Source organism: Narcine bancroftii, chromosome 10, assembly GCF_036971445.1.
Source record: "Narcine bancroftii isolate sNarBan1 chromosome 10, sNarBan1.hap1, whole genome shotgun sequence".
Classification (NCBI taxonomy): Eukaryota; Metazoa; Chordata; class Chondrichthyes; order Torpediniformes; family Narcinidae; genus Narcine; species Narcine bancroftii.
Genome location: NC_091478.1, coordinates 65856309 through 65881376, shown reverse-complemented (window position 1 = coordinate 65881376; position 25068 = coordinate 65856309). Strand labels below are relative to the sequence as shown.

At 44.9% G+C, this 25068-nt stretch overlaps 1 protein-coding gene across 1 annotated transcript in view; it reads right to left on the bottom strand.

The window, feature by feature from the left end:
* Window positions 1–2612: 2612 nt before the first annotated feature.
* smpd3 (sphingomyelin phosphodiesterase 3) overlaps window positions 2613–25068 on the bottom strand; it is a 58143-nt gene continuing 35687 nt past the window's right edge. Inside the window, exons 2-7 of the mRNA XM_069899509.1 lie at window positions 23868–23943; window positions 20769–20915; window positions 9673–9762; window positions 7940–8003; window positions 4208–4370; window positions 2613–2797 (exon numbers count right to left, since the gene is read on the bottom strand). Of these exons, the coding sequence (XP_069755610.1) occupies window positions 2696–2797; window positions 4208–4370; window positions 7940–8003; window positions 9673–9762; window positions 20769–20915; window positions 23868–23943 (642 nt within the window). The 3' untranslated portion in view covers window positions 2613–2695. The remainder of the gene's footprint in view (window positions 2798–4207; window positions 4371–7939; window positions 8004–9672; window positions 9763–20768; window positions 20916–23867; window positions 23944–25068) is intronic.

Genomic DNA, 25068 nt, shown 5'->3' with positions numbered 1-25068 from the left:
GCAGCTGGCACCAAATCCCAGGCACAGAGTATTCAGTTGTGAGGCCAATGTACTGAATGCTCAGTTCAAGCTGTTCTTGGGAACATTCCTGCTGGCCATGGGATTGGAGACTGACATTTAACAGAGCTCCAGCTATTCAGCAGGTCTTGCTGTCACACAGGACAACATATGGATGGCAAACTTCCAGTTTTAACAGCAAAGTATGTTCCACTTCATGAAGCTGGTCTCGGGTCCGAGCTGTTACTGGCCACGTAAACTGGCTACGCGAAACAGCTCCTGGAACGATCCCAATGATAGGAGCACTGAGGAGATCTATCAAATGAGGCTACATACAGAAAGGTTGTTTGTTTGGATTCTCTGTAATCCAGAGCTTAAAGGGAGACGTGGCTTGCAGTGCAAGGGTCAGTAGCGAGGGGTCCTTGCTTTATCCAGCCTGACAATGAAGATGCAAGGCAGTAAAACAATCTTGACAAGGGGTTCTGACCTGAAACATTGACCATTCTTTTTTCTCCCATTCATGCTGTTCGAGCTGCTGAGTTTCTCCAGCAGTTTGTATATTTTTTGTCCCAGATTCCATGTGTCTGCAGTCTCTCATGTGTCTTCAGTGAAACAGTTATTGTCAGTTGGCTCATCTATCATCATCAGACATAGGGAGGGGGGTTGATTCACAACAGAAGCTAACAATCTGATCCACAGTCTTCCTCTGTTCACCCTCAGAGATTTGGACCAGGGTCATATCTTGCAATGTTGCAACTGATGAGTTTTATATCGTTTCAGATCTCCTTGAAACTCCTGGGGGGGGGGGGGGGGGGAGATACTCACAGATCTGATTAACAGTTGAATTCTGTTTCTCCTTCCTCAGAAGCTGCCTGACCTGTTGAAAATTTCCACTATTTTCTGTTGTTATTTGCAGTCTGCAGATTTTTAGTTTTCAATAATTCCTTTAATTGAACTTGTGTTTCCTCATCCCCTCTCCCCTCCACTCACCTGCATTAGTGTCAATCAGATTTGTGCTTGTTAGTGTTTGTGGGGTCTGCTCACGACTACAACCCGTTTTCCACTCACTTTGCCTGGTTTGTAGATGGCCTGTTACTCAAGGTAAGTCCACAAAACCTTGTAGATGGGCACGGAAAAAGGAGAGAGACAATTAAAAGGAGTGGCACCCGAGCCAATTTCTGCTTCATTTCAATTGATGATATTTCAGCTCTGGGTTGAGTGGAAGGAGGAGGAGAAAAGTTTAATGGGGATTTGAGGAAAGTACGTTTAGTGAATGCATGTACACTTGAGTTCTAAAACTGTCAACCAACCGTTCCTCAGTGTGGGCAATGCTTTTCCTCTCTCCTGCACTTCATGTGGTCAGCACCATTGACTGAAACAATGTGCTAAGCAAAGTGACAGGAACACAAACAGGAGGTGGCCACTCGGCCCGGTCCTGCCATTCAGTGTGATCATAGCTGATCTATATTGGCCTCATCTCCTGTATCAATTCCCCATAACCCCCAATATTTATCCACCTCCACCTTAAATATAGCTGTGGGGAGAGAACTCCAGAGATGCACTTTCCACAGAGAGACCAAATTCCTATGCCCCTCAGTTTTACATAACTGGCCCCTCATTTTGTAACTCTGCTCCCTTGTCCGTGACCTTCGCACCAGGGAAAATCCTCCAACAACCCGTTTTATGTGGTTCTCAGGAAGAGTTTGCAGAGCTCGCTGTCCGATGAACATTGTGGCCACGGTGAGTGATACCTGCCACAGGCGACCAATGATTGCTGCTGTTCAAAGACTCGTTCAGAAAAACTGAAAGATGGCATTGCAGAAGTGTACAACAGATATCCATTCCCAGCAGGGCCAGTTATTAAAGGCTGGCTGGGTCCATTTCGCTGTGCTGTAATCCTTGTGTCAGAAATAATGCTGCTATTCATGTTGTAATATTCTGCACCCAAAACATCCATGCTCAAAGTTCTCTTTCAGCTTCCATCAAGGAACTGGCTGTAAATGGGGATTCCATGAAGCACAATATATAGTTGGTGATGATCATATCTGTCATCGTTCTCTTTGCTGAGTCCACGGTGCTTGCTCAGAAGGCTAGAGTGGCAGTGGTTGGAGCAACAGAGGGTAGAATGCATCCAGATCTGTAGCCCGAGCGTCCCACTGTACCATCATGTGCACCTTCGGCAATGGGACATATACTAACATGACGTTGGGACCTGGACACACACACACACATACACACACATTAACACCAAAGGTGTCACTGCCGTGCTCATAGAAAAGCAAAAAAACAGTGTCAGATTCATTAAAAGTTATACAAAGGGTTCTGACAAAAAAACACCAAACACTTCGTTCACAGACTTGTCAAAATCTAAAGTTGTGCGAGACAGTTCAAAAATGAGAGGGATCTCCTCAAGACTGTAACAGATCCACTCTAGGCAATGTGAAATATCCATGTACTTTTCCTTCCACTCTTCAGGGAGTTCACATCAAGGTCTCTGCTTTCTGCCATAGAACATGGAATAACCAGCGTCAATCATTGCCCTTGGCATCACCTTCTAAAGCAATTCTAGAGACAAATCAAGTGGGAGGCCTCGAGCCAAGTCCGATTGGATGTCATCCTGATCTGTGAACTTGAAAATGAGCTGCCCTCAATTCACACAGGGATCACCTTTCCCTGTGTTTTCCTCTCCCTCCGGAAGTCAAGGGTCCTCCTCTCTCATCGATACTGAGAGACGCATGGCCACGGCCAGGTGGTCAGTCAGGCCAGCCAATTGGGTGACAAAGCTGAACTCCTCCACCTCCTGCATAGGAGCAGAGAACAGTTGTCGGTGACATATTAATCAATTAGAGTTACACCATGAAGGTTTACCTTTACATCTCTTCCTGGCGCTTGATACTTCTGCTGGATGTGGACCCTCTTCCTTCAGTTTAGATGCTGTGGAACATGTAGTGGTGTGCTGGGATCATTTGAGTTTATAGCTATACTGGTTCTGACTGCAAGTACGAAGCCCTTAAGTAATTTGCTTCAGTTCTGGCCAGAAGCAGAGCATCACAACATCAAACCGAGATCATCTGCAAATTGGGGACTCTCCAACCAGACAGCATTAACATCAACTTCTCCAATTTCCATTAATCTTCCCTATCCCGCTATCTCATCCAGCTCCCCATCCCCTCCCTTCCACTCAGAGTTACCCTCTCCCATATCACCTCTGAGCTATATCCTCTTCTCTCCCACCAGTATCCACCTATGATGTCTTACCTGTAAGGCGGAGCTTCTCTCTCCCTCCCCCCACCGTTTTATTCAGACACCTGTCTGTTTTTGCTTCTATCTGACAAAGGGCTCAGGCCCAAAACATTAATTAACCTTTACTTCCTATGGATGCTCCAGCACGTTAGTGTATTGCACTTGACCCCTATATCAAAACTTTAACAATATCAGAGCTTGTTTTAGAATAAGTAATAAATAAAATTATTAAGATACACTTGCCCTAGTGAACTTATGGCAGTAACATGATGAGGAGGTAGAAATCTCACACCACAAATTATGGTGATCGTGCATGCACTCCCTAAAGATTTTTGGTGGAGAGGGAATAGAATAAACACTTGAAGTAGGAGGGAGAAAGATAAAACTGATGGGAGGGAGCTTGGACTAATTAGATTTTTAATTCACAGACCAGATATTGGCACAATAATGTGGCTTGTGTGATAGTATAGAACTTCTAACAGATGGGCTAAACATGCTTAAGAAAGCGAGGAGATCTGTTATTTTGTGCATTTGTTTAGTATTTTCCATCTGGGGAGTTCTCTCATTGAATAACTCATTGAATTTGGAAGTGTCTGATCTTCCAGTGACTACTTAACAACTCTGGCCCACCCTCTCTTTGGCTTCCTTTAGGATCCTTGTTCTCTCCCTCAGGCTGAGGGTTGTCAGATCGGTCTCCACTGTGGCTGCATTCCTGTGCCTCCATCTACCTTGCACGGCAGAGTGGTCACCTCACCTGTCCCTTCTACCTGGCATTATCACAAAGGCATCATAGATAGAAGCCATTCATCCCATTGGACGTGCTGGCTTTCATGTCGAGCCATCCAATTAGTCTCATTCTCAGCCCAATCCACACAGACCATGGAGTCTCTCTGCTACCGTGGGACAATAACATTCATGGCCTCTCTTATAAACATTGCATGCGGTGAACTCATCTGGTGATACGTACCACTTTCCAATCAGGGTTCAAGCCTTCCTCGGAGTACAAAGCGTAGTCGATCCTCCGGCCGCAGCCTTTCAGCAGAACCTTTCTCCCTTTCTGTGAAGGTGGCTGGTTCTTGCAGTGGGAGAAAACCAGGTACTCCCTGCGACCTTCTTCGCTCTCCAACACCCTGCGAAGAGGTGAAAGAAAAAGGTGTCTAATATCTCAACTCCCAAAGCGTGGCTGATATAACTCATTACGAGCTGCCAGATAGAAGGAGCCTGCATCCAGATTCATTTAAATAATGCTGAGCCTTGGGGGGGGATCAATGGCCATTCCCCCACCCCTCACCTTCAGCCTGCACATTCAGTATTCACAGTTAAACAGGTCAACTGTTGAATCAAAACTCCAACCTCTGCTCTTGCAGCCCAGACCCAACCTAATTAAGGGAACACTACAGCAGCAGTTACTAATGTGGTCAGTGCAAGAGGTAATTCTATAATGTTTTTGACCATTTGTTAAGAAAGACACTTAGTTCAACTCATCTTGCGATGTTGTTGAAAAATAAAGCTTGGGTCTCAGGGTGTTAAATCTCAGCATTATTTAAATGAATCTGGATGCAGGAACCAAATGTCAACATTAACACTAGTGAGTTTCTTACCCAGTGTAGTAGAAATCATAGGAAATAGGTAAAGCTTCACTGTAAAATAAACCGGTTTGTTAGATTGCAGTTGGCCTGGTCTGATTAGTATTTACCTTGTTGTTTCTGGTATGAATGAAGAAAGGGAGCAGCTGAGTAATGATGTAACCAGATGTTGAGAGAGGTAGGTTCTAGTTCCTATCATTGGTCACTGAATGTGATCAGTACAGAGACCAATGCAGTGGTTAGTCAAAGTCAAGAATCATCAGCTCCAGTTACTACAGGATGCACACACTGGTTGGCACAGGAATTGGAAGGGTGGTCAGTATCATTAGTGTTGGAACTGAAAATGGTTGCTCTTCGGGAACTAGACTACTAATGCAGTGATGGATGTTATGTTCACTCAATGTGGTCAGTATAGAACCAAAAAAAAACCCTGCTACCTCAGGGTAATGGTACGGGAGCTGACAGTTCATGCGGACAGGATGATCGATACAACTTCCTGACACTTGTTCTGCTGCTCCTGTGGCCTCAATCCTTTCCTCGTATCCAGGGGTGCAGTGGTAATTTTTTAGGTGCCGGAGCTCATAAAAAACGGCAACAAGGAGGTGCCAGAGCCACCCCATGAGGTGCCTAGAGCGGTACTGGTAGCACTGCAACCCTGCTTGTATTTCTCTAGACTCACACCCACTGTTTCTCTCCTGGCTCCTTTTCCCTCGCAGTACCTCCAAGATGTTACAGCATCCTGTGGATACTTTGCAGAATTCAATAAACCCATTGCCATGGGATTAGAAAAGACATTAGAAATGGAGGGGAGATCTGGTGCAGGTATACAAAGGCATGTAGTGCAAGGAAAAGTAAATAGTAGGAAACCTTTCCCCATAGCAGGGTCATTTAAAACTAGATTTAAATTTTAGGGTAAAGGGTAAGAGGGAACTGAGGAAGAGGAAGAAAACCAAGAGAATTGTTGGAATCTGGAATATTCTGCCTGAGAGAATGGTGGAGGCAGAAACCTCACAACGTGTATATGAACAGAGCAAGGTCTTAATGGGATTAATACAGATGGTCAGTATAGATAATCTGGGGCTTTTTAATTGTATGGCTCTGAGCTAGATTTTGAATCATAGAATCAAATAGCAAATTCAGTAGTAAAACATGAAAATCTGTAGACACCGTGGTTGAAACTCAGCAGGTCGAACAGTGTCCTTAATAAAGCAAAGATAAAAAATACATAACCGACGTTTGCCCTTTGCAAAGTATTGAAAAATGTAGTAGAATGTAGTAAATGTAGCAGGCGTCAGAGCAAAAGAGTAATGGGGGAGGGGTGGTCACAAAGGCAGGAGGTGATGGGTGGAGAAGAGGAGAAGGAATGGCTGGGTGGAGGAGAATTGGAAAGGGAAGGAGGGAAGAGGGGAGCAGGATAGCAGAAACCAGAAAAGTCGATGTTAATGCCACCTGGCTGGAGAATGCCCAGATGGAAAATCAGGGGCTGGTCCTCCAATTTGCAGGATAGACTTGGTGGAATATTACACAAGGCCATGGACAGATATATGAGTGACTCAGAACTGAAATGGTTGGCCACTGGGAGGTCTCTGTCACTGCTGCAGGTGGAGTGAAGGTTCTCAGTGAAGCGATCTCCCAATATGTGGCCAATCTGTCCGATGTAGAGAAGGCTACGAATGGAGCACCAGATGCAGTAAATCAGTCCTGTGGATACACAAGTGCTGCTTCACTTGAAAGGCTTGTTTGGGGCCCCAGACCACTGTGAGGGGGGAGGTGTGGGTGCAAGTGTTGCACCTCCTGGAGCCACAGGGGAAGGTGTCGAGGGGGTGAGGAGGTGGAATGAGTACGCGAGGGAGTCATAGATGGAGTGGTCCCTATGGAAGGCGGAGAGGGGAAGATGTGTCTGGTAGTGGGATCCTGTTGTTAAGTGCCAGAAATTTTGGAGGATAATGCGTTGGATGTGGTGAGGATAAGGGGCACTCTAGGTTTGTTGCATCTGTGAGCGGGAGTCCAGGGCAAATGAGTGGGACATGAAGGAGATTTTAGTGGGACTCAACGTGCCCAGTTCTGCAGCCAATCCAGAGGTCACTCTGAGTGGCCAATACAGGAACTGATGCAGTGTCACTGTATGGCCAGTGGGGGGAGTGATACACCAGTCACTCAGTCAAGGACTGTTACAGTGATCCAGCTGGCTAGTGGATATATGCTGATTCAATGGTCACTGTATATCCAGTGGTGATCGTTTCTCCCAGTACAGGAGAAGATACACTGGTCACTGGTTGTCAAATGCAGGAGTGGATACTATGGTTGATTTGTGAATTGTGAAATGGTCACTGTATATCCAGTGGTGATCCAGTGGTGATTGTTTCTCCCAGTACAGGAGTAGATAAACTGGTCACTGGTTGTCAAATGCAGGAGTGGATACTATGGTGGATCTGTGAATTGTTCAGGGGTGGACACAGTGATCACTTTTAAACAGAACAGCAGTTATTGCAGCAGTCTCTACAAATTAACTACAGCAGTGTTTAATAGTAACTAGTAATTAAACCAATAACATCCTCGCCCTCAACACGTTTCCAAAACTAAGGAACTGATTATTGACTTCAGGAAAGGAAAGACAGAGACCCTCACCACCCAGCACACACTCTGTTCTCGCTGCTGCCATCAGGAAGGAGGTGCAGGTGCCACAAGACTCGCACCAGCAGGTTCAGGAACAGCTGCTCCCCCTCCACCATCAGACTCCTCAATGACAAACTCAGAGTCTCATTTAAGGACTCTTACTTGCGCACTTTGTTGATTTTCTTTTTGTTCTCTCTATTGCACAGTCAGTTTGTTTATATTCATTTGTAGTTTTTGTGTTGTTTTCATGTTTGTGCTGTGCACAGTTTGATTTTTGCACTACCAATTAGTCGTAATTCTGCCTTGCCTTCAGGATAAAGATTCTCAGGGTTGTATGTAATGTCATGTATGTACTCTGACAATAAATATGAAATCTAACTAACAGTGCAGCTGTGCCTTACAAATGTTAACGATAAACTGGTAGTATTCTTTAAAACATAGCCACCTCTTCCCAGCATCGGGATCAGGAGTTCACCAACCTGGGAAATGACACTTACTTCTGCAGATTATCTGGTGTGATGGTGTCCTCATCATACAGTCCTTCTGGGTCCATCAGCGTACCTGTCGCACAAATGTGTGTCAGAAATCTCCCAACAAAGACAAGCCCTTCACAATAAACACAAGTTTTGATCCAATTGATTGAAGCAAATGGAGCTCGGAACAAAGATTTGCCTTGTCCTTAATAAGACCAAGGCCCGTCCTTCGCCAATGTGGGGAGAACATCTGGGAACAGAGAAACGGCGTCAGGCAGATTGAATCTTACCACTTGCTCCCCACTGATTGACAATTACCAGGCCCTTATCCTATTACATAGAACCCAAGACCATTTCATCATCTGTAAATTCCATACTTAAATCACATCTTACTTCTAACGCATTTTGTGTGCTTCATGCACAGAATTTCCCCTCAGTCTAAGACATTGGTGAGGCCAAATTTGGTGTATTGTGTGTAGCTTTGGTCACTTACCTGCAAAGCTAACAATTAAATTGAAAGAGTGAAGGGAAACTTTACAAGGACGTGGCTGGGACTTGAAGAGCTGAGTTACAGGGAAAGGTGGAACAGATTATTCCTTGGCATGTTGGCAAATGAAGGAGATATACACAATCTAAATGCAAGCAGGCTTTTTCCACTGAAGGTGGGTGAGAAAAAAACTGGAGGACATAGGTTGAGGGTGAAAGGTGAAATGTTCAAGGGGAACTTCCTCATGCAGAGAGTGGTAAGCATGCGGAATAAGCTGCCAGCAATGGTGGTAGATTTTGGGTTCGATTACAACATTTAAGAGAAGATTGGATAGGCAGAAAGATGGGAGGGGGATGGAGCACTCTGCTCAGGGTGCCTGTCGATGGGACTAGGTGGAATAAATTGTTCAGCATGGACTAGATCAGCGAAGGGACTTTTACTGTGCTGAAGTATTGTGTGGTAGAGTGTGTCTGGGCTGAAGGAAACCACCCGAGCCCTGACAATTATTCCACAAGCACAGTTGTACAGGGTTCACCCCAGTACACATTTCTTGGTGTCAGTGGTGATGGCAAAAACCTGGCTGAGAGTGCACCCAGGTTTTTTGCTAAATTAGAATGATAATCTTGCCTGCCATTGTCCCTATACATCCCCTCCTCTCTCATCAATCTCCAAGCTCAGTGCAAGGACGGAAACCATCGCTGTCAGCCCTGCTGCTGAAAATTGTGACCCACTGTCTCCCCACTTCCTCAGTTCGTGCATTGGAACAGCACCCAACTTGTTGAAGGACAAAATTCGTACCCTAGTCACTCTCTTCACCCTTCTACTGTCGGGAAGGTTCAGGCATCACCAGATTCAAAGACTGTTTCATTCCTGTCATATAAGACCCCTAAACACCCTGCACATTAGTAAAATAATGTTGCCTTTGCTCTGTAATTGGTCTCTCTGCTGTGTTTTAATTGTTGTGCTCTGCATGGGTCAACTAGCTCGACCGTTTGCAAAATGAACTTTCTACTGTAGATATTATACACAACAATAAACTTGAATTTGTTGTCCTGCTCTCCCCCAAAAAGGGATAGTGTCCTCCCCGACCTCACTGATATCCTCACACTTTCCCTTCACTCCATTACTTTCTCTCTCAACCTTTCTCACAGCCCAAGGTAAACCATACTGGAAGTTCCTTGCCCACTTTCCCTCCTGTGGATTATCTGATTCTCTCCCTCACACTGCAGGGAAAGGATGCTCCAGTTGTACCTGTGGAAGATGGACTTACCGATGACCCAGGGCTGTTCCTCTCCAGGACTCAGACGACAAGGATCCTTGTACTGGGTGAAGAGAGAATGTTGCTGTTCCAGCTTGTCCTCTGAAAGATAAAACAAGTCAGGGGTCAATGCCATATTCTGAGCTACACCTGAGCTTTCAATCCTTCTAAGTGTTTGTAGAATCACCTTCCTGTGTAAAATAACAGTGCTCTTAGTGCTCACACAGGGAACACAACCTCTGGCTAACATATTGCAGCTGCTTCAGTTGATAGCTTTGTTGAACTGTAATTAGAGCCCAGGAGCGAACGAACTTCAAATCCAATGAGATTCTCAGACTCACGGGGAAGATAACAGCTCGAAATGCACTTAGAGGTTGAGGTCCAACGGAAAACTCACCACTTGAACAAGAGATGGTGGATGGAAAGAGCACAAGCTATCCAGCTGATAACCACAATGCATCTTCAGAGACTCGGTTTCAATCCTCACTATCGACTTCCTGCTACGTCCCAAATGTGTGCGTGTTGGTAGGATAATTGATCACAGTAAATTATGTAGGGGAATAGAAAAGAAAAGTTCATGGGACTGTCAGGAGAGTAAAAATATAGGATCAGCATTGGATTAGTGCAAACTAGCTGCCTGATGGTAGGTGCAGAGCTGGGTAGTATTCATCGGACAACAAAAAGTTTGCTTCCTGAACACATTTGGGTGTATTTTATGTTTTTGAGCAGCTGATCATGAAAATCACCGTAACGTTTTCCTATCACGTACTGTTTTTTAGATATTATCTATTTTTGTGATTTCCTGTCATTATTTTACGTCTACTTCAAGCTGACAAAACCATGAAGTGCAGTGTGTCATTGAAAATTAATTTTCCACATTCGCACTTGGATGTCTTCCCGGCTGAACTTGGCGCAGGCAGTGATGAACATGGTGAAAGGTTTCACCAGGACATTGCGAGCATGGAAAAGCGATGGTATCAGGGCCATTGGAATCCATCAATGCTGGCTGACTATTGTTGGGCACAGACACGACAGGCATCAGATGCTGAGTACAAACGAAAATCAGCGGCAAAACATTATTAAGTCAGTTGAACTAATGCAATGAGTCAGCATCATTATATGATTAAACATGCTAAATTCAATAAAAATTAACTTATTCTTTTTCCATCTTCCTACATGATACAGAAAATCTAAAATTAGCTTTGTGTTCAGCTTGAAGTTGTCTGTTGTAAACCCCAAGAAGCAAATCTTTTGAAAAAAACTTGTCTAGAGTTATCAGGGTGTTCTATGTGCTGTTCAGATGCTGTTCAGATCATCTAAAGCCCAAACATTCAGGGATCACTCCCAATGAATGTCAAAAAGAGGCCATCCACAATGACATAGTAGTAGTGGAAGAAGAACCACAAAGAACCTCTCTCAACCAGACTCTATCCCAGACACGGACCACCTCGACTCCACCCACTGCAACCTATTGAGTATGGCATTATCCCCACTGCTAGCCAACAGGAACCAACAGGCCACAGATTAAGAGAGAATTAACATTTCAGTAGAAGATGGAACCTCTGCTTGGAGGAGAGGAATTTCAGTCACAAATTAACAGCCTTGTCTCTAATGTTTCTTCCAAATGGTGGAAGATGAAGATATACCCGGGGAGATAGGACTGAGGTCCAAACCATTAGTGGGTTTTTCATGGAAGAATACAAGTGGCTGAACCTCACATTCAACAATAAAGTTTGTTGATTTATAGGGGTAGGACGTTTAGGGTAGAGGTTAGTGCAACACTGTTACATTGCCAGCGACCAATGTTCAAATCTGGTGCTGTCTGTAAGGGGTTTATATGCTCTCCCCATGTGTGTGTGGGTTTCCTCTGCGTGCTCTGGTTTCCCCCCACCATTCAAAAAAACATTGGGGTGTAGGTTAATTGGTTGTAATTGGACAGCATGGCCTCATGGGCCTGAAGGGCCTGTTACTGTGCTGTCTGTCTACATCTAAAATTTAGAAATTTTAATCTGCCAGCCTCTCAAACAGCCCCACAATAATGAAGATCCATGGTGGGACCCTGGTAAATGAGGACCACTTCCCATATCCCCAAATCCATTATCAGTGGAGGCAGACATCAATGATCCTCACCCACACAGCCTCCAGACATCCATTCATCCTTCGGGGATTTGCCAAATGTCTGGGAGGGTGGGGGCCTAGATCACATTGTCCACTTTGTACAAGAAAGGAACAATCATTTTCCTCCATCATAAGCACATTTGAATTCCATGTAACACACCTGCCAGTCTCATTCTAATCCCACAGCCATTTTCCTACATCAATCACACTCCCAGTCCTAATTCCAAATCTTCTTATTGTGATCCTATCCCTCTCAGCACACCCATTCCTATTCTATCCAACTTTCCTATCAAAATCCTACCAATCTTCTACCGATCCCCTCCCCATCCTTTCCTGATCCCATTCTCTCGTCTCATGCTAACCCCATCCCAATCCTGGTCTCATTCCCACTATGTACCCTGTTATCATCAATACTTCCTGCATTCCTTTACAGCTGTGCAGCAGTAGACCTGTTGTCCCAAGCTCCAGTGACCCAGGTTCAATCCTGACCTCGGGTGCTGCCATTTGTAGAGTTTGCACATTCTCCCCATGCCTATGTGGTTTTCTCCCACATCCCAAAGGTGGCTGGGTTTATAGGTTCACTGGGAGCTGTAAATTGCCCCTGGTGTGTAGTAGAATCTGGGGGTAATCCCAAAGGTGGCTGGGTTTATAGGTTCACTGGGAGCTGTAAATTGCCCCTGATGTGTAGTAGAATTTGGGGGTAATCCCAAAGGTGGCTGGGTTTATAGGTTCACTGGGAGCTGTAAATTGCCCCTGGTGTATAGTAGAATCTGGGGGTAATTGATGGATATTTGGGGATAAAAAGTGGGGTAAATGTAAATGGATGCTTAAGGCGGGAACTCGGTGGGCCAAAGGGTCTGTTTCAGTGCTCTATGATTCTGTAACTCCATGAGCGTGATCTGGTTCGGGTTATGGTTCTCTCCCACACTTACTATTTCTACATTGCTCAGATGATGCAAGCAGTGCACATTAATCTTTGAAAGGCTCCTCTAGAGAGCAGCAAAGCATAACTGAGAGCTTCAGGCAGTTGGAGAGCAGGAGACTGACCAACTGGCGGTGGTGAGCAGATAGAGTTAAGCCACAACCTCTGACCCAATCATCATTCTACAAACCATGGCTGCCCCGGCACACGGCCCGTGTACAAGGGTGAACAGAGGGCTTGGGGGGGGGTGGTGGTTGGGGTACAGTCAGACTAGTGGGCACAATCAGCCGAAAGAGAGAGACCCACAGTGCTGGGTCAAAGGGTGATCAGAGTTTAGGTTGGAAAAGTCAACTTAGAATCAAGGATCTGGCCAGTCAATTAACTCATTGCTAACATGACAGCATTACTGTATTGCTTCAACAGCACCAGGTATGGATGGGGAGGGGTGCCCATTGCCAGGTCTCTGGTTAGTGATGATTTGGTGGGGTCATTGTTTGGTGATCCTTTACTGGAGTTATTGATTAGTAATCTGTTTATAGGGTTATTATTTGGTGATCAGTTGGTGGAATTTTTGGTTAGTGGTCCATTCATGGGGTCATTAGTTAGTGATCGCTGGTGGAGATATTGATTTATGATCTGTTAATAGGTTATTTGGTGATCCATTAGCAAGTTCAATGGTTAATGATCAACTGGTGGGGATCATTGACTGGTGATCCATTGGTGGAATAATTAGTGATCCATTTGTGGGGTCTTTGCATAGTGATGGGTAAGTGGGAGTCACTGGGCAGTGAATGTTGAGCACAATAAGCACCAGGTGACTGAAGATGTGTTTGCAGCTGTCAGACTGTTCCCAGGGAGGGATTAAATGGTGATGTAACTGCCTCAACATTACCACATTTGGGGTAAAATATCACCACTGAAACAGATCAACTTCTTGCCCAACAAACATGTCCATTCCCGTGATGCTCTTTGCATTGGGCAAGTCCATATTTTTTTAAAAGGAGTTTTTCAAAGATCTCCACCAGCCCTTCATACTGGCCACTCCTGCATCATTCCTAACGCTTCCTCAACACCTTCTCCACCTGCTCCCTGGTGCCCTGCATACTGTTGTCCAATTGGAATCCCTGCTCCACAAATCGACTGCTTACATTTGTGGACTCGTCCCCTGCCCATACCCAAAAATGTACAAGTATTGGGACAATTTGTCAATAAATGAGTTTTAGCTCCCAATGTGAATGCCCTCACCCACAGTCACATACCCGGGGATCCAGTGGCCAATGGTTGCCACACAGAATCTTTTCCTTTGCTGGGATGGGTCTCATGCTGTGTCAATAAGCAATTTGTGCCCCCGTTCCCCAGGAAGGGATGCTCCTGCCTGGGACTTGGCTCTCCTAACATGAGGGTAGTGTCTCAGACTGTGTGGGTGATGGAGCCCATTTTGCATCTCTCCGCAACAGTGGTTCTCAACCTCTTACTTTCCTCTCACTTTAAGTAATCCCTATGCCATCAGTGCTCTGTGATTAGTAAGGAAATGCTTAAGGTGGGGTGTGGGTGGGAAGGGAAGGTTGACCCAATTGTTACTGAAATATTTTGCTTGAGAAAAATTATCATTGCCCCATTTCCTTTGGAGTTATGAAACCGTGCACATAACGAGTCAATTAGGTATGATAAAAACAGTGGTTTTCAACCTTTTTCTTTCCACCCACATACCACCTAAAACAATCCCTTTATAATCACAGAGAACCTATAGCATAGGGAATAATTAAAGTGGTATGTGAGTGGAAAGAAAAGGTTGAGAGCCATTGATCTATAACTCCAATTAGTCCATTGACAACAAAGACCTGAAATGATCACACAAGCCATCTTCCCAATGTGAATTGTGTGTTCGCATTCATCCATTGTGCATAGGAATGGGACGGTTGGCTTAGCGTTTAGCACAACACCTTTACCACGCCAGTGATCGGGACTAGCATTCAAATCCTGTGCTGTCTGTAAGGAATTTGTACGTTCTCTCAGTGTCTGCATGGGTTTTCCCCGGGGGCTCTTGTTTCCTCCCACTGGTGGGGGGGCGAGTGGGGGTAGGTTAATTGGGTGTAAATTGGGTGACATGGACTCGGGGGCCAAAATGACTCATTACTGTGGCGTATGTCCAAATTGTCACCAGAAATGAAGGCCCATCCCTATGGCCGCACACTACTCAATCTCTCTTATGGTGCTCCTACCTGCAGCAAGTCACAATTAGACACAAACTCTCTAGATAAAAAGCAGATCAAATAAAGAGATAATGATAAATGACATCAGAAAGAGGACAACACACAGACTACAGTGCTGCTCCTGGGTATATATTCAGAGACGTGCTACTGTCACCTCCTCACTTTAACATAGTGGAATCATGTAGAGATGCTACACAGAAACAGGCCCTTCAGACCATTAAGTACAACCTAAGCATCAACCACCTATTTTGCACTAATCCTATCTGAATCACATTTTAAATATTCTCCCCACATTCCCATCCATTGTCTCCATATTTTACCACATACCTAACACACTAAGGGCAATTAATAATGGTCATTTAACATGCAAACTCTCACATCTTTTGGATGGGGAACAGGAATCACCCAGAGAAAACCCACATGGACTCAGACCGGGGTTGAAATTTGAGTTCAGGTGTCGTCTCCGACGCTGCGGGACAGCAATTCTACAAAATGTATCACTGAGATGTGATGTAGAAACTGAAATCAGTTGTAATTACTGTATATATCTGCTCCGGTTGTCAGGTTAGGGGTAAATGATTCAACTGGCAGAGTAGTTGCTGACAGCTGTCCACACTATCTGGGGAATGGAGAGCATCAGGAGGAAAGCTGTGCTGGATCTCTTGCCTCAGTCTTGGTGAGTCATTGGATCAAGCCCAGCTTCAGCCCTCTGGGAGGTGCCCTGTCAAATGAGTCGTTGTCCAGGCCCTTCTGGCCTCAGTGCAATGAGGCCCTAGTCTATTAGAAAAGGCATGTACTCTAAATGATTGTTTCTCAAGCAGCACAAAAAGATGATTTATTTCATTGCTCTTTGTAGGAGCGAGCTGTGAGAGAGATGGCACTCACTCACTCAAAAAAGCCATTTAATTTGCTGGAAAATGCTACCAAAATATCCTGAGACTGCAAAAGGCACTCTGCAATTCAGGAGGAACCGTCAGCATTTCAGGTCTGTTCATCCCACTTCTTCCTCAGACTGCAGAATTCCCAATCCTCTCGAAGCTGTCCCTCTAGCCTCACACCTGTATCTATCTGCTGCAGACGTGAAATACTGGCCTGTTGTCTGATGTGCAGAGCTTTCCCTCTATCTTCTGAGCCACATCTACATTTTATCATTCACAGTGCAAATCGAATTCCCTCTTTCTTTTCTCCATTTTGGCGAGGCTTGTGAATATTTAGAAAATAAATTGACCCTGAAGGGCTGGAGAGAAATCATAGAACATTACAGCACATAAACAGGCCCTTCAGCCCTTCTAGCCTGTGCCAAACTATTATTCTGCCTAGTCCCATTGACCTGCACCCAGGCCACATCCCACCATACCTCTCTCATCCATGTACCTGCTCAAATTTTTCTCAAATGTTAAAATTGATCCCACATTCATCACTTCAGATGAGACTTCGTTCCACACTCCCATCACTCTCTGTGTAAAGATGTTCCCCCTTTCAGCCGAAACCTGTCCTCTGGTTTGATTCTCACCAAATCTCAGTGGAACCCCTCACATTTATTCTATACCCCTCATAATATTGTAAACCTTTATCAAATCTCCCCACATTCTTCTATGCTCCAGGGAATAAAGTCATAACTTGTTTAACCTTTCCCATTAACTCAATTCTTGAAGTCGGGACAACATCCTAGTAAATCTTCTCTGCACTCTTTCAATTTTATTGATAACTTTCCTGTAGTTAGGTGACCAAAACTGCACACAATACTCCAAATGTGGCCTCATCAATGACTTATACAATTTCACCATAACATTCCAACATTCCAACACCTCGATTTATGAAGGCAATGTGCCAAAAGGTCTCTTTACAACCCTATTTACTTGTGATGTCACTTTTAGAGAAATGTATCTGTATTCCAAGATCCCTCTGTTCACTGCACTCCTCAGTGCCCTACCTGTATGTCCAATCTTGGTTTGTCCTTCCAAAATGCAACACCTCACACAAATCTGCATTAAATTCAAGCTGGTCCAGATTCCTTTGCAACCTTTGAAAGCCTTCCTCATTGCCACAACACCTCCAATCTTTGTGTCAACTGCAAACTTGCTGATCCAACTTACCACGTCATCATCCCGATCCTTGATATAGACGACAAACCACAATGGACCCAGCACTGATCACTGAGGCACACCACTAGTTACAGGGCTCATGTCTGAGAGGCAATCATCCACTACCACTCTCTGGCTTCTCCCGTAAAGCTAACATTAAATACAGTTTACTACCTCACCATGAATACCGAGTGATTTAACCTTCCTGACTAACTTCCCATGTGGGACCTTGTCAAAGACCTTATTAAAGTCCAAGTAGACAACATTCGCAGCCTTTCCTTCAACAATTTTCCTGGTAACCTCCTACAAAAAGCCTATGATTTCTTAAACACAATGTATACCACACACAAAGCCATGTTGACTATCCCCTAATCAATCCCTGACTATCCAATACAGTAAAACACCAGTAGCCAGCAAAAAAATTGCTGAAAATAAATAGTTAAAAAATACAGAAGTTTAAAATTGGCTCACCTCCTCATTTGTTCGTCAATCAAGCAATCACAAGCAATTGGAAAATTCAGTTATCTGGAATCTACCAATCTCCACAGGTTCCGGATGCCAGTGGTTATTCTGTACTTGTATATCTGGTCTCTTAGAACATCTTCTAATAACTTGCACACTATTGACGTCAGGCTCAGCAGTCTATAATTTCCAGGATGATTATTGAACTTTTATTTTAAACAATGAAACAATGTGAGCTACCCTCCAACCCTCTAGAACCTCACCCTTGGCCAAAAACATTTTGAATACATCCACCTGGGCACCTGCAATTCCTACACTAACCTCCCTCAAGGTCAGATGGAATATCTTGTCGGGCCCTGGGGATTTATCCACCCTTATTTGCTTTGACACCAAACACCTCCTCCTCTTTAATTTGTACAGGTTCTATGGCCTTTGCGCCAGTTTCCAGAGTAAATGGTGGGGGAACCATTTAACAGGTCTCCCATCTCTCCAGGCTCCATACATAGCCGACCACTCTGAGGTACAGTTTTGTCCCTTACTCAATATACCTGAGAAGCCTTTCCTTCACCTTGTCTGCCAGAACAGCCTCATGTCTTCTGATCGCCCTCCTGATTTCCTTGTTAAGCTTTTTCTTTCATTTTTTTTCTCCAGTACCTCATTTGCTCCTTGCTATAAACCTCTTTTTCTTCATTTGATTCCCAATATCCCTTGATAACCAAGATTCCTAAAGCCTGTTAAGGACTTTTAGTCCTTAGAGGATCTTCCAAACTCTGTACTCTCAAAATGTTGCCTTTGAATGCCTCCTACTTACTAGGCACATCCTTGTCAGTAAACAAGTCATCCCAATCAACGCTGTCCAGATCCCTTCACCTTTCCTCATAATTGGCCTTTCTCCAATTTAGAATCTTAACCTGACGACAAGACCTATCCTTGTCCATAATTAGCCTGAAACTTATGGCATTAAGATCACTGGTCCTAAAGTGTTCCCCTCACATATTTCTGTTACCTGTCCTGTCTTGTTCCTTAATAGGAGATCCAGTATTGCACCTTCTCTAACTTGTAGGTCTATATTTTGATTTAGAAATGTTTTCTGAACACATTTGACAAACTCTTAAGCCATCCAGCCCTTTTACAGTATGAGAGTTCCTGTCAACATGTGAAAAGTTAAGATCTCCTACTATCACCACCCTCAGTTTCCTGCAACTGTCTGCTAACTCTCTACAGATGTGCTCCTCCAGTTCCAATACAACATGAGTAATGTGGTCACACCTTTCCCGTTCCTCACCTCAACCCATATAGCCTCAGTGGACGAGCCCTCTGGTCTGACCTGTCTGAGCACAGCTGTGATATTTTCCCTGACGAGCAATCCTACTCCTTCCCCTTTCATCCCTCCAACTCTATCGCGTTTGAAACATGGAACCCTGGGTCCTGCCCTATTTGTAATGAAGTTTCATTAATGGCCACAATGTCATAATTCCACATGCCAATCCACACTCTAAGCTCATCTGCCTTTCCTACAAATACTCCTTACATTGAAATAGATGCGTCTGAGAACATTATTTCTACCAGGCACAACCCTTTAATTTCGGTCTTTATGTGCAATTTTACCACGATTCCTCCTACTTCTCCACTCCACTATCTGCTCTGGTATTCTGATGCCCAAGACTAATATAACCTCCCTCCCCACCCCACCCCCCCCCCCCCCCACCACCACCCCCCGCTACCAATCAGAGCAGCACGAGCAAATCTTCCCACAAGGTTATTAGTCCCCCTCCAGTTCAGTGCAAGGAGTTCCACCGCTAAAGGTCTCACTTCTGCACTACGTCTTTAGCCACGTGTTAAGCTGCATTATCCTCCTATTTCTAACCTCACCAGCATAGGTAACAATCCTGAGACCACAATCCTCGAGGCCCTGTCCTTCAACTTCACATCTGAACTCTCTTTGCAGGACCACATCACCCAACCTATATCATTAGTCCCTACATGGACCATGCCTTCTGGTTGTTCACCCTCCCTCTGAGAATGTGAATGTGATCTGAGATACCCTGGGCCCTGGGAGGCAGCATACCATCCAGGATTCTGTATCCCTTCCACTCTGACCTGTTCCCCTCACTGTTGAATCCCCTACCACAACAGCCCGCTTCTTCTCCCTCCCTTTCTTAGCCACAGGGAACTGATCATTGCCAGTCATTAGTTTTAATCAGCAGGTCAGGCCAGGCTTGCAAGGAGTTTAAGAGTGATGAAGGAGTTATTTTTTAAGAAGGAGTTTGGGGAGGTGGTGAAGAAGGCAGGCATCCTGAGTGAAAATTATAGTTTAATGGAGGAAAAGGATTGTCTGAATTCTACATCTTGTTTGCTTTTGAAGTTTGAATGACCTTAGGTCTGTGTGACAGAGGAAAAGATTCTTGGATGACTTCAAAGCCTCCTTGAACAGTCATCCCCACTGATTCCTGGCAATCCCGGCCAGTGGTGAAGGATGGAATTGAGAACTTCAAGCCCATGCATCATGAGCACCAGGAAGCCCAGTGCTCATTGCAAAAGGAGTCTATAATCTCACAAGGTAAAACACGAAAGTCTGCAGACACCATCTTTGAAGTAAAAACACAATGCTGGAGAAACTCAGCTGGTCAAACAGTGCACTTTACATAGGCAAAGATAAGCATAACTAACATTTTGGGCTTGAGCCCTTCATCAAAGTATGAAAAATAATATGGGCAGGCGCCCAAACAAAATGGTGAGGTGGGAGGAGTACAGTCCCAATGAAAGGAGGGAGGGAGGCCACAACAGCAAGCACGGGGAGGAACGATGGCTCTGTGAAAGGAGAGCGAAGTGGGTGGAGAGCTGGAGAAAAGGAAAAAGGGAAGAGAGGGAGAACGGAGAGTAGGCTAGCAGAAACAGGAGGAGTCGATATTAATGCCATCTGGTTGGAGTGGGCCCAGACAGAAAATCAAGTGTTGCTCCTCCAATTTACAGGCGGTCTTGGTGGGGCAGTTCAAACCAATGGACAGACATGTCAGCATTGGAGTGGAGCGTGGAATTATCTCCCAAAACCACCCTGTTAGACCCTTCCCACCTCACTTGTGTAAGAGACTGCAGTCTCCATGATGGCTTTATCAGTTTCCCCAGAACCCATAAAGAATGGAAGAAAGAAATCCCAGATCTTGGAAGCCTGCCTAAGAAGTAGGGGGAGGTATCTTCAAAGGCATTAGCTTTAGCCCTGCTTCAGATCACCACTACATTCAATGCACTGTCAGCAAGCTGTTGGATTAAGGTTGCGAGCGAGTGTGACTCCTCAAGGAGGGGACTCACCCAAGGAGCAGTTATCAAAGTTGAGATCCCCACATAGGACATCGAACGCCAGCAGCTCCTCTGTGCTGGGTGAAGAGGTAGATTTTCGGAAGTCAGCCAGCCATTTCAGCAGGTGATCCATCTGTTCACATCGAATGACGGCATCTCCTGGGTGAGAGGCAGATGCGAACAATGCTTAATTAAATACAGCATCCAATGTAGCAAATAAAAAGTATGTGGAGCCACATAACAGCAGAGAGGAGTTCTGAGATTTTTTAAAAAATGAACTAACTAGCACATGCTCTGTTCTCGCTGCTACCATCAGGAAAGACGTGTAGGTGCCACAAGACTCGCACCACCAAATTCAGGAACAGCTGCTCCCCCTCCACCATCAGACTCCTCAACAACAAACTCAATCAGAGACTCATTTAAGGCCTCTTACTTTTGTACTTTATGGATTTTTTCCCCTCTCTGTATTGCACAGTCAGTTTGTTTACATTTTTTTATTTGTTTACATGTATACATCGTGTACAGTTATGTTTTTCCCTACCAGTAAGTGGTAACTCTGCCTCGCCCATAGGAAAAAGAGTTGTATGTGATGCCATGTATGTCCTCTGATAATAAACCTGAAATCTGAAATAACTGCAACACCCAATGAAAGATTATAATTCTCTTCCTCAGACTAGGCTCTAGGTCTTGCTCTGTTTACACCTTTATTGCCCCACAGTTAGTGCTTGCTTTGCATTTGCTTGGTTAAGAAGTGAAGAGAGTTGGAATGGAAAATTGTCATCTCTTAAATATTCACTGTATTACAAACAGACCATTAAAAACTAACAGTATAAAGCGTCCAGGTACAGACTGGATTCAGGATGCAGCTGTACATTTGCTGAAAAGCAAATCTATGTGAACCTGGTGTGGGACTGAAAGGCAGCAGGTCAAATGAACTGAGCTGAACTTGCAGGTGAAAACCTTACACTGCTCTTACAAAATTCTCACATGACCAAACAACAAAATCATCTAAACTAAAACCAGAAAAATGATGAAAAAACTCAGCAGGTCAGGCAGCATCTGTGGAATGAGAATCAGATACTTTATCAGAACTGAGAAAGAGATGAGAAAATTGGAGCAGGGTAGGTCACTCTGCCCCTCTAGCCTGCCTCAACATTTGATGTGCTCATGGCTGATCAGGCATAGGCTTCATCTCGTCTATACCAGTTCTCTCAATTCCCTGAACCTTGAACTATGGATCTCCATCCTCTTTAAATACCCCAAGGATCCATCCTCCACAATCCTGCAGGTCAGAGAATTCTGGAAATTTGTCACTTTCTGGGAGAAGCAAATATTCTTTTTAAGTTGTGAACAAGGTGGAGGGAGTGGGGATAAACCAGACAAAGGCATGGCTTCTGAGTGGATAGGGCCAGCTTTAGGGAGGAGTTGTTAATGGGGACATTAGTGGTGACAAAGAATCATATTTAGATTTAGACATAGAGACCCTTCCAGCACAGGAGCTGATGCCACTCAAATTGGTGTAACCTAGAAACCTCATACATTTTCGCAGGGTGGAAGTAAACTGGAACACCCAGAGGAACCCTACGCAGACACAAGGAGAACATGCAAACTCCTTACAGACAGCACCAGATTCAAACCTGGGCTCTGGTGGTGTAATAGCGGGGCAGTAACCACTACACTAACCATGCCGACCAAGAGTGATGTGTTGCCAATAATAGGTAGAGTGTGCTAATGGAGAAGAAGGGAAATGACTGACCCAATCTCACAGATGGATAATATGGGAAAAGAGGTCAATAACAGCAAATTATTGGCAAATGTCATTTCCTGCATTTAACACATTCCACATCCTGTTGAATGAATGGGGGTTGCTGCAGCATTTCTGTCCAGCTCTCAATTTCTACTTCCCCTGAAGCTTTCTCATGCTTCACTCTGGCACTTCCTGCAAAACATGACTCAATTTATCACCAATTGTCGTACCTTATGTCATATGCAAAAAAAAAACATATTATCTATGTGAACCTTGGATGTTTCATCAATCCATATTAAAAAGCATTTTGCACCAGGTCCCATCCAGGCCTGGATTTCCTGCACCTTGTCACACACTCCATTTCCCTTTCTGCTTTGGTGGAAACCTTTACGCCAAATTCCCTCTCCTCCAATCCTTTCTCTGTGTTTGGCTTAATCTTATCCTGGTTAGTGATACATCAGCATCTCAGCTGGGGTATGGACAGAGGAAGGCCGGGGTCTTAACCTGTTCATCAATCAGAGATTGTAGTTCTGTGCTGTCTGATGTTGCGCAACAGCCTGTTCCATACACTTAACATCCTGATACTGGGACAGAAGACGATCTGGACCTGTACTTTATACCATTGCTGGGCATGAGTTTCTAAATTTCCTGGAATATCCTTTATCTGATCCTGTTTGTTCTGGCAACTGATCAGTTTGTCAATAATTGGTGGAGGGGCAGGATAAAAACAGTTACAGGTCTCAGCTCTTAAAGTGGCTACTTAATGATGAGATTTATGTATAGTCCCACTTGGAACAGTTGCATACTCATGAGGGATAGGTCTACTCCCATCCCAGAATGGTCAATTTGGTCACCAAGGCTACTTCCCTTTCTGGTCCCTGATCTAGTTCAAGCCCAGCGACTACACCGTCCACCCACTGCCATGTTAAGATACTGGAGATGAGCTCACTTCAGATTCACTCTTGAAGTGTTCCAGGAATAACTACACTTCACGCACCTTGACTTTACTGCTATTAACACCTTCAGCAAGAAAAATATTGGCTGCCCTGTTGCTATCAGACATGATTCACACAGATAGGGTTTGTTCATGGACCTTCCTTAGATGGTATATTTGAGTGGTTCTTGCAATCCTTTCAGCTGCAACTGGGAAGTCTTCAACAGCTCCTGGCACAAAATAATTATTTTCTATATTATCTTTGGCTTCGACACATGGCTGTCTGGCATTGAAAGCTTTTACAATGATGTTGCATAAATAGATTAAATATGTTACAAACTAAAACCAGCAATGATTTATTTAACTACCAATTCCATATAGAGAGTGTGAGCAGGGAACATTGGGGAGGCAGGAATTAGTGTAAGCTTACCTGTCAGAGATTGTAAATGGGTGCAGGAGACGTATCCCACAATTCTTTGGTCTTGAGGTGTGGTTCCAACATGCACCTGGATGGGAGAAAGTGAGAGGAAGAAGTATGTACATCACTTTCTCACTTAAGGCTTCTTCTTTCCAATTATAGTGACTAACCCTTCCAATGAGTGCTGCGCCTCCTAGCATCAGACTGGCAGCTTCCAAAATAAACCTGAAAGACCAAACCTTGTCAACCATCCCTCCTCCTGCAGAAGGGTTATAGAAACATAGAAACATAGAAGATAGGAGCAGGAGTAGGTCATTCGACCCTTCGAGCCTGCTCCGCCATTCAACGATATCATGGCTGATCTTAAAGTTCAGTACCCCGTCCCTGCCTTCTCTCCGTAACCTTTAATACCCTTTAATACCCTTATACTTGTTGAGGCAGTCAAGGCTGAGAATTTCTTCAGATGAGTGAGCATATTACCCTGGGGTTGTGGAGTTGTATGAGGGGGAGAGACTTACCCTGGGGTGGTAGAGATGGGTGATAGGGAGAGACAACCTGATGTACTGGAGATGGGTGATGGGGAGAGACACCCTGAGGTGGTGGAGATGGGTGATGGGCAGAGAGAACCTGGTGTGCTGGTGATGGGGAGAGACTCGCCTTAGGGTGGAGGAGATGGGTGATGGGGAGAGACAACCAGGCGTGCTGGAGATAGGTATTGGGGAGAGACACACTGGGGTAGTGGAGCTGGGTGAGGGGGAGGGACTTACCGAGCGGTGGTCGAGATGGGTGATGGGGAGACACACCCTGGGGTGCTGTAGATGGATGGGGGGAGGCGAATGAGAGAGACAATCTGGGCTGGTGGAGATGTGTGAGTGGAGATGACCTCAGCCTCAGCCTGGAGGTTCCATAAACACAAGGGGAACAAGGGCTTCCCCGGTGAACCGAGACACACCACAACCACCTTCACAGTCTCAAACATACTCGTGAAGCAGTCCACTTTGAAAAGTGGTAGGGGGTTCGAGCAGAGATGGGTGAGGCAAATCCAACCTGCTCTTTGAGTGACGACCTGAAAGACTGTCTCCCTATCTGGAGTTCAACACTTGGTCCCTTGACGTGTCCTTGTTACAATAAAATGAGTACCCTCACCCGCAAGCAAGTAACCAGAATCAGAAGGAATGCTTAGGGTTAGTGGGGGGGGGGGGGGGTGGGGGAA